This window comes from Anguilla anguilla, chromosome 18 (assembly GCF_013347855.1).
Source record: "Anguilla anguilla isolate fAngAng1 chromosome 18, fAngAng1.pri, whole genome shotgun sequence".
NCBI classification, from domain to species: domain Eukaryota; kingdom Metazoa; phylum Chordata; class Actinopteri; order Anguilliformes; family Anguillidae; genus Anguilla; species Anguilla anguilla.
Genome location: NC_049218.1, coordinates 11,493,553 through 11,506,320, shown reverse-complemented (window position 1 = coordinate 11,506,320; position 12,768 = coordinate 11,493,553). Strand labels below are relative to the sequence as shown.

At 42.8% G+C, this 12,768-nt stretch overlaps 1 protein-coding gene across 1 annotated transcript in view; it reads left to right on the top strand.

Moving 5' to 3' along the window:
- The first annotated feature begins 9,667 nt into the window (after positions 1-9,667).
- slc35f3b (solute carrier family 35 member F3b) overlaps positions 9,668-12,768 on the top strand; it is a 51,230-nt gene continuing 48,129 nt past the window's right edge. Inside the window, exons 1-2 of the mRNA XM_035399670.1 lie at positions 9,668-9,928; positions 11,225-11,442. Coding sequence (XP_035255561.1) covers positions 9,831-9,928; positions 11,225-11,442 — 316 coding nt within the window. The 5' untranslated portion in view covers positions 9,668-9,830. The remainder of the gene's footprint in view (positions 9,929-11,224; positions 11,443-12,768) is intronic.

Below are 12,768 nucleotides of genomic sequence, written 5' to 3'. Positions count from 1 at the left end.
GTCCTTTTTTTACTCGCCAGACTCCATACTCCCATAAATTATCCCACATTCCTCCAACCTTTTCTTCATTTTGCACTTTTATTGCAGAATTATGAGTATTAGTACTCAGGGTACCAAAAGGCAGAGTTTGTCTAGTAGGGGTCTGCAACCGTAGCATTAGAGGGCTGAAGTGTGCGGTGGTTTTTTTGTTTATTGCTTTGCTGTATGTTTTTTTGTTTCTTAACTCAATCAATTGACCTGATTTCTTGAGTATGGATTGGTAGCCAATTCAAAATTGAAAACATAAACCGGCAGGCCCTGTGGCTTTCTAGGACCAGGATTGACCACCCTTTATGTAATTGATCTGCTTGTAGTATATCATAAACATAATGTGGAATAATATGGCTTAAGCGGATAGATATTCCCTCTAAACATGAAAATCACCAATTTAAGACAAATTAGCAGCTTGTTAAAACTCTGGGATGTAAATTTTGGTTGGAACAATAGCCAGCATAGACAGGGGAACGCCAGGACTGAGTTTAGCAAGCACTGATCTAGACAAATTAGTCTTTTAACATTAAGACTTGTATATATAAACATGTCCTCTCACTGTCTACATGGTCTACGTCAGAGTCTACACTCGAACAGTACAATTTAAAATGTAATCATATTTTATCAAAAGTACCAGATTGTGTGATCAATGCACAATATTTATTTAAAGCTTATGAGTTCGTTTTACTTCACTGACATTTAGCGGGCTCTTGTCCAGATTTAATTGAAATGGAACACGTGTGCAAAGATCAGAGATTGAAGTGCAGCAATTCCATAGAGAGGAAAAGGCTTTTGTTTCTCCCAGCAGAAAGTTTACACATACATTAATATATTAGCTATATTAATATAACATGGTGAGGGAGAGAGCAAAAGTCAGAGAGAGAGTCTCAATGCTTCTCTCCTGGGCTGACTCCGTTTTCAGGCTTTCTCCATTACAAACATGTCTGACAGAAGCCTGCTGAGTGTACTGTTCTGTGATCATGTCCTTCAAGGTCAGATTTTCAGGACTACCTCTGTCCTTTTTTTCTCTACCATCTATCTAGCTGAAAGCATCATTACTGAAGGAGAATATCTCTCTTTTCCAAGGCACACACCTTAATAATAGGCAACACAGAACCTCTCGATGTATATGTCTATTGGAAAAAAAAAAACATATCATTGTGTGAGCACATATGAAAATAATAAAACAAGAAAATTATAACAGAAATCGTAGATGAAAGCAAATTCTTTTGAATTGCCCAAACGCAACCTTTGTCATGCAGGAAAATGCACGCCCTCATACACTCACGTACAGTGCACACACATGACGTGTTTGCTTATTGATCTTTCCCTCCCAGCTGTAGCCTTTGGGGATATATGATAGATGAAAGTTAAAGCTAAGGTGAGAAAAAGGTGTGCCTCCTATTTGTTCTTGGTTTCTCTCTCAGGAAATCAGCCGCAGCTCATGGTGAGCTGGGACAATGCATATTCCACAAGAAATTAAAACACCCTTACACACTAGATGTGCTGAAAACCGAATCTCAGTCAAAATGAGCCATTTTGATAGTTAAAGCTTAGACACAGAAAACAAACACATGTAGACAGCTACACACACACACATACACACACACACACACACTAAACAGTATATTTGGGGAGGCCATTGAAAGTGATGTATGCTGTAGCCTCATCCTGCTCATATTTGAGAGGTGGGATGGAACGTCACCATTATGAATACTGCCATTTGATCTTTCTTCCTCGCTGCTCTTGTCTGATCATTTTGGTGCATTAGACAAGACAGCAGGCTAGATGAAAGCATTGAGCCTTCCTCTATTCAGCTGCAAACAAACCAGTTCTGCACCTCTGGTGCACTCAGGACCCGAAATTGGGAAAACTACTTTATGTGATGTCATCTTGTTGTCTTTTTAACATTAATTTAATATTACTAAATTACAATATTGAAATTACTCTGATGGAATATATGAATGGAAAAACAAATACAAGTAGGACCCATTTTTTAAATTACTGTAGGTTATATTTTGAAAAATATTTGTTATATTAATATAGCCATTACTGTGGTTATAGTTAATCTGTTCATGTCTATTTTGCAAGAGCAAGATTTTCCACAATCTTAGCCATGCAGCAATACGATATACATATTGCATCTACTTCCTCAAAATATTATTTGAATACAATGTGAAAAATTTGTGAATTATTTGTTGCTATCTTTACAATAAATCAAAACACAAAAGTACTTTCCTTTTCCATCCAATTACAGTTCTTCACTTTGCAGCATTAATCATGCTCCAGCTGGAATGGTTTAAAACGGAACACCTGCCGAACAGGCTGAATCCCATGCGCCTAGCAACAGCATTCCTTCCTTGGGCACCTAGCAACAAGTATGACAGTTGAGCGTGTGGAGGGAGGCGGCTCATAGGTCTTGTGCGTCAATCATACGGATGCTCTGCAGGGCTTTGATGCGTGATTGGGGGTGAGCGGCGCTGGTTTCTGCTGGGCACGCTCCGCCCTCCAGCTGCTGGGCCAGGGGGTTGTGAGGCTGTCCACTTCCTAGGTGTCTGCGGATGAATTTATATTTACCTCCCACCCTCTGGTGCGGCAGCATTCTCCAGCACCAGTGCTGTTGCGGGGCTACGTTAGCCTTGACAATGAGACGGGGGACCGGGGGATGCATGCACCACTAACCACAGCCCCCCAAGTGGTCTGCAGTGATGGATCCTAACATCACCAGGTGTGGGGGAGACGAAAGGCGAGAGAGAGGGCATAAGAAATGGAGAAGGAAAAGAGAGAGGGAGGCTGTGAGGGTGATGGGTAATGCTCTGGGAAAAATTCAACATTGCTCCTCTAAATAAAAGAAGTGCAATTTATATATCAGTACAACTACGTAAAGATGTACTACATGTTGGTTAATGTATCGCAGTGAATTATTCATAACTCATTTGCATTACCTATGCACGTGCACATATTTTGATGTGCATGTCTTATGATGCAATGTGTCTGGTCCAGAAATGAGAAATGGCTCAACAGCTTAGATAAAATGCCAATCACAGACTTCTAATTAAGACCTCTCTTGTTCCTCATTAAATATCTGCCCATTAATGCTGTTCTCTCTTGCCTCACTACGTCCACAGCACCTTGGCATTTGGAGCAGAGAAGCAATGGATTTACACACACAGTCACACGCACATACATACACGTATGCACATGCATACACCATCATACATTCTCTCCCCTCAGGTGCATAAGATGGAAGGGCTCGTTCCTCAAACTCTTGTCAGTGGGCTGGTCCTTATTATTCAGAGGCAATCAGTTACTCTAATCAGCTACTATTTGTATGCGTATGCATGCCTGTATGTCTTTTTATGTATGAGTGTCTCTGTGCCTGCTTATAAGCATTTTTGTGTGTGTGTACAGGTGTGTGCATTCATGCCTGCAGGTGTATGTGTGTGTGTATGTGTGTGTGTGCCTGCATGTCTGCATGTGTGCGAGTAAGCACGTACACAGATAATTTTTTTTCTTCTTTCTCAGGGAACAGACAAGCACCTGGCTTCTAAATACAATCCTTACAGTCATTGCCGTCCGCATGCAACCCATCCATATTCAAAGACCTCTCAAAGTGGCAGTCTAAATGGAAAAATATTGCATCACCTCTCCAGGGTTCTCAAACATGTGCTGCAGGGACTGGTAACCAATTATCACCACAAATGCAAAACAGACATTTGCGATGCTCACTCTCTTAGCCATAAGCACTGTGGTTGGGAGCCATTTGTGAACACCACTGATTTAATCACTGAATGATTAAACAGTAAAGCTGCTCTTTGATTCAAATGCATTTCATTTTGGGCAGCATTTTTTGGCCTCATTGATCACATGACATCATAAGAGCAACACAGGTTCAATTAGTAAGTGCAGTCAGGTCACTGAGGCTATGAGATCATTCATACTTCATATTTTTTGTATAATGTGCAGCTGGTTAGATTTTTTTTTTTTTTTGGGTAAGTGTAGAAAAGAATATGCACACAGAGAGAGAAATTAAAGCCATTGCCGCTAAATCCTAAGTTAAACATACTCACAAGTTAAGAGAGAAAATGAAGCATTTCTTTTCAAGAATCACGGTTAAAATTAGGGAAATAGCTTGTTAAAATATTTTGCTGCTCGCAGGAGTGCTGCTTATTTAAAAACTGCATCACATTATACAAATATTATTCTTCAAATCAGAGTGCGCTGGATGCTATTTCTGTTCTATTTACACTGCTATCGTTACCCAAATTTACAGGCTCTAAATGGCGCCAGTGCATACCAATCCTGGTCTGGAGCCTTGCAGAAAAACAGCGGAATTTCATATATGGAGATCCATGGTCCCTGGCAACACAGGAAACCGGTAGGATGGTGTCTAGCCAACCATTAAACATAATGGCCTCTTCACAGACACCTGAGTGTCTGAATCCCAATTTGTTAACCGATGAATTTAGAATTCAGAGTATTTGTTCTGCAACCAAAATGGTTATGTGTTCTGCTTCCTGTGAAGTACATTCCAATTACAGTATAAAAATAGTATCTGTTCTTTAACAAAGCTCAGTATCAGCTGAGTAGGCAAAGATGCTCAGTACCTTGTTGCTCAGGTCTCATTATTACAGAGACCAATTAAGGGCAATTTCCATGACAATGCCAATGGCCATTACCCATAATCCATCTCTGTATTTTGACCCTCTAGGTTGCCCAGGAGCAGTCTGCACTTTGATAGAGATGGCCATTTATCTCTATGAGAGAGCTTGTTGAAGATGCATGTGAACAATCTTAGTCCTTGACAAGTGACTCAAACAGACTTCAGACGTGTACTTCCATAATTATGTTGAAGTAATAATTTTGTTCAAAACAAAACTTATTTTCCATATGTCTCTTTCTGCAGGTGGATGGAGGCAAGACAATATTTGCATCAGTTATTTTCAAATGCGGTAAGCCATGGTGACAAACACACTATTTTACACTGTGAGAAATGTGGTGTTGCTAATGGCAACAGAATAGCAACAGTTACTCCCAGAACCCTGCAAGCCTCCTACTTGACTGTGTGCTCTTTTAGTAAAGGTCATGTTTTGATAAGGGAGGGCTGGGGGGGATTTCAAGGTTGAACTGGCATCCATGAAAGACATCCATGAAAATGTCATTATTCAACAAAAACTATGCAATGCATAAATTCAAGCTGGAATTTTAAAAATGTTTTAAAGCACAAAAACAGAGTGCAAGACAGTTCTGTGAGGTTGTACAAAGTTCATACTCCAGAATATTTTGATTTTGAGTAATGGGCTTTCTGTGCATCTTTTGCAATAGATGCAACAACCAGTGAAATAAGTGTGCTTCTGTATGTCGAGAGTCCAGTGTTTGTTTGTGTTTCAGTGTGTAATTATGTGTGAAGTATGTATACTTGTTGTGTATGTGTACTTGTGTATATGCAAATGCAAACATGTTATGTTTATTGTACGTGTGGATGCGTGATTGACTGTACATTTGCATGAACATTACCTGCATACCCTATGTGTTGGTTGACTTTGTGTAGAACCCCAGCCCAGGGTTGACATGATCCTTTGCACATGTGTGTGTGTGTGTGTGTGTCTGTGTGTGTTTGTGTGCATGTTTGCGTGCATGCATGTGTGTGCGTGTGTGTGCATGTGTGTGCGTGTGTGTGCAAATTTGCCTGAATCCGTTAATTGGAATGTTCAGAGTTTTGCTCATTCTGTTCGGCCTTTAGGTCTGGCTGCCATAGAACTTGCTTCTAATCTGCATTAATGGCCATGTCTCAGAGCAGCAGGTTCGTCGACTTAAGGGCCAATTAGAACACAATCGAGGGAAAACACGCTGACCGGACAGCGGGAGCGCATTAGTTTCTGAGTGCTGACTGGCTGCTAGTGACCTGAATATTATCCACCAACTGCCTGCAAACCAGCGAAATACATTCTGACCGGATCCAGGCACTGAGGACGCAGATGACTGCGTAAAAAACAGGCTACTGGGTAAGAACCAGGGCACATGCACAAAACCTCCAAGCAAATACACAGACATGCAACACGAGTTCATCAACCAGACTAGATCTTACATGAGCTGACACCGAGTAAGTGATGAGCTGGTGTGGGCTGTCAGGGACTGCGAGCTGCCTGGTGGAGAAGCATTGATTGCAGTGGGCATATATAACACAAACATGAACCCCCCCACTCTCCACCGGGGGGACTCTTTCGATCTGAGCTGTTGACCCGAATATTGATGACCAGCATCTGAATTTTCCCAGAGTAAGCACGGGGTCTGTTAGGCGGACGCACGAGGTGGGACGGCTTTTTCGATCAATACTAAACTCATCTTTCAATACGCCCCCCCCACCCTCCACTCCCACCCCACCCCTAGTCTGACAACTGTGCCACACTGCAGGTGAGAAGCCAAGGGAATGACAGCGCAATGCAGAGAGAGGATCGAAACCCACCCGACTGCAGGGAGAGCCGCCCTGGCAATGGGAGGTACGTCTACATCTGTGCTCACGCCGGGGTACAGCCCTTTTCATCTTGCGAAGCAATTATTCTGGAAATCAGAAGTCTGGATTTCACTTATATAAAGTTATTTGGCAGTTTATAGAGAGTACAATTACGGATGAATTAAGGATTGTGATTCTTTTTTAAAAGCTGGATGAAGGACTCTAGGAACCCCCGTGCTGTGAGTTTGTACCTCCCGCATTTAGTTTTGGTTTTTGTGCTGATTCAGCTTCTGCTTCTTAAGAGAAAATTTGCCTGCTAAGATCTCTGCAAGGTTTCTGCAAGGAGGCATTTAAACTGCATTTAAAGCCTTATTGAAAACTCCATAAACTAGTGACTTGGCTTTCAATCTCCAATTCAACTGTTATGGCATAATGTACATCTATTGCACCATAATGCGCAAAATCACATTTGAAACAAAGGGATCTGCTATGGAGATGGTTAATGACTAGAAGCTGAGCTTGAACAAAAGTCAGTGGGGACAGGTATGCTGCAGGACCTTGATTGACAGCCATAGCTTATCGTGGCAATGGCAATTGGATATGAACAATCTGAACCCTGCATTCAGTTAGCTTGATTGACACTTCTTTTGGCTGCCAATGAGAAGAGGATGCACCTCTTGTGACACCTTCCTTAATTATTGATTGACTGATTGATGGATTGGTCGATAGTCTTCCTTTAACTTCTCTGTGCTTGAGCATATTTGATTAATTTGAATAATCACGCGTCTACAGCAAGAGGGAGGGACCATAAAGTTTGTTTGAAGTGTTATCGTTCCCTAGGTTTGGTAATGGGGTGCAAATTGCCATGGGAAAGCAGGTTGCAGTATAAACCCTTGCCACTCCTCACACATCCTCTCCAGTGTTGTATCCTTTGTCTCCTCTTTATTTTCATTCTGTGTTTTACTCTCGAAGTATTATAATAGCCGTTTGATGCCTCCAGGGTGGGGGAGTCCATAGGCTGTGTGGCTGGATGGGTCCCCAGGCTCGAGTCTTGAGGGTCACAGCTGCCTCCTGCATGCAAGCGAGCTTAATTACGCAGCGGGGAGATACAGAAGACGGGTCTCACAGCGAGACCAACCCGAGATTGTGTCAGACACCTAAGATGGAGACAATTTCTTCCCAGGCAAATGATGACTAATGGCGTCGACCTCCCCGAGAGACGTGGCACTGAAACTGGGCCCCGTCCTCTGAGGCGGAACTGACAGCCCAGTCCCCTCTCCGCACGCAACCCCCAAATCTCAATTTCGCCCCGTCACACCGGTCACAGCAATCATCACACACGAGGAAAGAGAGGCTAAAAAAGATTCTGTCTCACTTACGGGAGCCAGCAACGTGACTCAGCCGCCCGCTAAGATCCTGACACCCCAGCGGCCTTCCTTCGTCACCTCGCGGCCACAGGAAGTGCTGGACGGTGCCGCTGAGTCTTCCAGTGGAGCAGCAGTCTACCTTCTCTCCCCTCTAATATTAATTATTGTTTTTTTCCTTCTTGAATGAGTTCCATTTTCAATTAAATTTTGAAATTATTTGATGCAATAATACCACCGGGGACGTTGTGTTCCTTTCAGGACCAAGCGCTTTAAAAGGTTTTCTATTTTCGGAACGGTAAATGGAGTGGCTTTTTTAAATAAAAGGCTGTGGCAATTTTCACTGACTACCTTGCTGGCTGGGATAAACAGGTTACGAAAACGCAACAGAGCAATATTAGAAAAGGTAAAAACGCAGAACATTTAAGGAGAGCTCCGTTCCTCCCTTCCTTGTGCCCTCAGTCTCTCCCCTACTTATCTTCCTATCCCCATCTACACCTGCAATTTTTCCCCACTTCTGTGAGATTGGGGCTGTCTGTCAGCCCCTGTGGCACCCCCAACCTCTCCAGATAAAGCAGGCACGGAGCTGAGCTCTGGAGCCAAGGTGAAAATTGGGGTCAGGATGGACTTTAGCTCATGCTCCAAAAACACTCGCCCCTGTCCATTTCACTGCCCTCCCCTCCGGTCTCATCTGTGAGGCCTGACTGAAAAAGCTGTGCAGATTAATATGAGTGTGCCATATGGTGGCATTTACATATTTCTGTACACGTAGGGTAAAAGATGCTGCCTAGCCTTTAAAACTGAGTCTGGCTTTTGACAGACCCAGACAGGCTGCTAAATGAGAAGCAATTGGTGATGGCGTATGTAACTAAAAATACCCCACCCCCACGCTTTCACCTCTCGCTTCCTCGTCAGCCGAAGCGGTCGCCTAGTTGGTGTTGTCGTGGTGTTGTTTCTGCGCGTTTGGCCTGTTGTGAATCCAAAAGAAACCCACTGGTACAGACTCACCCCCCTCCCCCCCCCCCCCACACACACACACACACATACACACTCACCCCGCATTTTACCCCTGCCAGCACTCACAACTGATTCAATTGCAGCAGTGACTGGGCAAGGCCGGTGAAGAGAGAAACGTCCTAATTGAAGCACAATTGATTTTAATTGGGAGAGATGACAGTGCCTGAGGCCCAGCGAGAGAGGCTGTGGGAGTTTATGCAGGGACTCCATCACCAAAACACCATGGGTTGAATTGGCTTTACCACATCAATCTGGTATTTTCCTGCCTCTCGATGGTTGACACGCAGACAGTGTTTCATCACAGACATAGCTGTCAAAGAACTGGATCTCCTGAATATGACACTGCTGTTGCATTCTTAAGCAAGGTAGCAGACCTAAATTCTTTCAGGTACTATGAAACCGTGCACAGGGATAGCATGTATAATGTAATCCGTGTATGTTGAAATGCACATGCAACACATGCAATATTTTTTTTTTCTCCATTTAATAACCTTTGAAGGTTCCCTGATGAGGAGATTTGTGAATACTGTGGCATGAAAACTTTACTGCTGCCTAGGAACATAACAATATTTTCTAGCTGCCAAGATACCACAGAACTCCTGCATTGCAAGAACAAGTCATAACTTATATTATATTTATATGTTTATTATATCTTAGTTAAAATACGTATGAAGAGGGTGTTGCAGTTATTTTAACGCAATGTCCGTATCCCCTTCACTCACGATTCTTGTCGATTTACCTCGTAACTCCGCTAGGCGTCGCTATTGCAGTGGACATTGAGGCTCCGGTGTGTGAAAGCGACAGAGAAACGCGGTAGCCTATCTGTGTTGAAATATGTAAATACCGCAGCTCCAAGGGTGTGTGGGTGAGCGAGAAAGCGGGGCGATGTTATTTCTTTACCGTCTGCCTTCTGGGGACTGTAGATAGGCTGTAGCGGGTTCACGCTGTCCCTCTGTGTGAGTACCATGTACGGAGATGGAGAGGGGGCGATTTGGGACCGAGTTGGACGCCCCCGGCGGGACTGCATGTGCTACCTGGGACCTCCGACTACTTTGATGCCCATGTAAGAATTAAAGTTACTATTAACTAAAATGTTGTTATATAGCCTTTGTATCGCTTACAATAATACGAAAACATATGCCTATAATATAAAACATTTTTAACAGAAATGTTACAAATATAACTGTTCTTTCTGACTGCTTGTGCGCACTGACAAGTAACATTAAATGAGTATGTGGGCAATATCAGTCGCAATATCCCGCGTATTTTAATCAACATAGGTTATTAGTGCTGACTAGAATACCCTATATAGCTAATAATCCGATGTGGAAAATTGGATTGTAATAGCTAGTACTTTATGGTCTAGGCTTGAGTAATTTAAATGTAATTGAAATGTATTTTTTTTTTTTTTTTGCGCAGCGAAACAGGTACGAGTGTATGTATATTCACGCTGGCCAATCGATTTCTGTTTATCTCTCACAGTGGTCATGTCATTATGATATCACCTCTGAAGTGTTTTATTATGCAACTAAGCACACATACCTATGACTTCCATATAGCGCACGTGCAAGTGACTTTTTTTAAAAACACAGGTGGTCGGTGGCACGTTTTTTTAAATTATTTTTTAAAAATGCTGTCTCCCCTAGGAGACGAGCACAAGTGTTTTTTGTGACAGAGAACGTGGCAACTCTTTAGATCGTGTGGAGTTACGCATTTACGAGTTATAAAATATAGTGTACATCTCTCGCAATTTGCAATCAATTTATGAGACTGCCTCCTGGTGGCTGAGACTAAATGTGACCGTGTGAGCCCCTGTCTTGTTAATGAAAGACAGAGCCAGGCGCTTCGGCCAAGTGGACATGTGTGGGGGCTCATGCGTAGGAGAGGGGTGCGCGCGTCGCCTTTTCTGTCCATGAACCTTTTGGCCTCCTCTTCTCAAATCGCCTTTAATCGATTGAATTCATCTGCGTGTTTTGCAGTTCACTAAGATATTTACTTATATTCTATTAATGGGGATTGCACGGTAAATGCAATCTATTGTTACAGTAGTAGTCACTTCCATTCACCATCTCCCTCTCTTCTCCCGTGCTGGACCAGTGAAGGATGATAATTCTCTCCACTATGTGTATCCAAGCAGTGTCTTACGCTGGAGGGGGGATATAGCCCTCCTCTCATGTCGCTGTTAGCAGAGAATGTAGGCTACTATTAAGCAGTATTTTAGATTAACTCTGCCCTGCCTCCACGGGCAACCTGGTTGTCGCCCCATCCTTGTTATGAAAGCACCACAATAGATCTCACCTGGCGCTCACGGAGCCGACAGTAATTATCTCGCCCTACCTCATCTGTCCTGTCTTTTTAGCGGAATGCGGAAATCGCCAGACGTGAGCCCTAGACGGCTGTCAGATATCAGCCCCCAACTACGACAGCTGAAGTACCTGGTAGTGGACGAATCAATTAAAGAAGACTTGAAGGCGTCCCGCTCGGTGGAGGACATAAACAGTGCATCCATCGAAGAGCGAATCCTGAGAATCACTGGCTACTATGGGTACCAGCCTTGGAATGCAGTTTACCACAGTAGTAAGTACACCACGTTTGAATAACCGGCTTTTTAATTTCAGAAGTTGAGATAACGCGTTTCTTAGAATAAAAATAATAAAAAATAATAAGAACACAACAGAAGAAATGAAAATTGCACTCCCCTTTGATTTTTGCTATGAAATTGTGTGCGTTTTACTTCACTCGCTGTGCCACAGAGCCACAATAGCGGGAACATAACCATGATAACTCGCATCGTGTGTTCATTTATTTATGTTGCTCGTGGAAGCAGGGAAATTTTCGTATTAAAATGTAATATCGATTACATTTTAATATGCAATGGGGCAGAGTCCTGTATTTGAGATAAAAATGTGTGTGTGTGTGTGTGTGTGTGTGAGAGAGAGAGAGAGAGAATTTGTGCGTGTGTGCCTTGCATCACTCAGCTATGATGGTCTCCAATTAATTACACAGCCATAACAGACATTAATTAGCGGCTGGCGTTCCTGGCAGACAGAAATGGCTAAACTGCTTATTGCAGTAGGCACGAATACAGAGGTTTAAGAATAGCTTGCAAGTGTTGCCTCTTTACCCCAGAGTTAAATTACAAGTCAATACCTTGAAAAAGCACCCTGTGATTTCAAGCATTATCATCTTGCAGCTGTGATTTCCTTGTGCAAAAGGCAAAAACACAACACAGTAGTGAATGGGGAGCCAGGGACATGGCGTGACCGCCCCCCCGCCCAGTACCCTATGAAACATTGATTTTCAAGTTTTCAGCTTTTGGTTGTTCAGTCTCAGAAGCTCTGCCAAGATCAAGGCATTTGTCACTCTTTGCATACTGGCTTTGCAGTTTCAAGTGTGAATATTCTTGTACTGGGAACATTTTTTCTCTTGATTTCTCTCCTTAGTTTTCTTTTATCTGTCCGTGTCATCCGAGGCCCAGGGGACAATGGAGTGTGGGCGTCTTGTTTTTGTGCCAGCGGGCTTTTCCACGTGCAACCAGACCTTGAAATAAATTTCTCTGTGTGATGCAGGAGTAAGAATTATAAATTCCTAAATTGAAATTTTAAACTTTTACTTGAACTTAAAACGTCAAATGTTTTCGAGATGACATGAGTAGTGTTTGATGGTAAAAATAGAACATATTAAGCAATTACAAACTTGAAGATAACAAATTCCCATGTCTGCTAGGAGCTAGCAATGCCTCTTCTGAAATCTAACAGTCCCCCGGCGGTTGCTGTCAGAGAGTGATGTGTATGTCAAAATCAGTGCTTTGTTTTTAAAATAAATGTTCTTTCTTTGATCAAAAATGCAGCACTCCGTGTTATGTGTTTAGAACTCAGCCAGGCAGGAAATTAGGATGTGTTT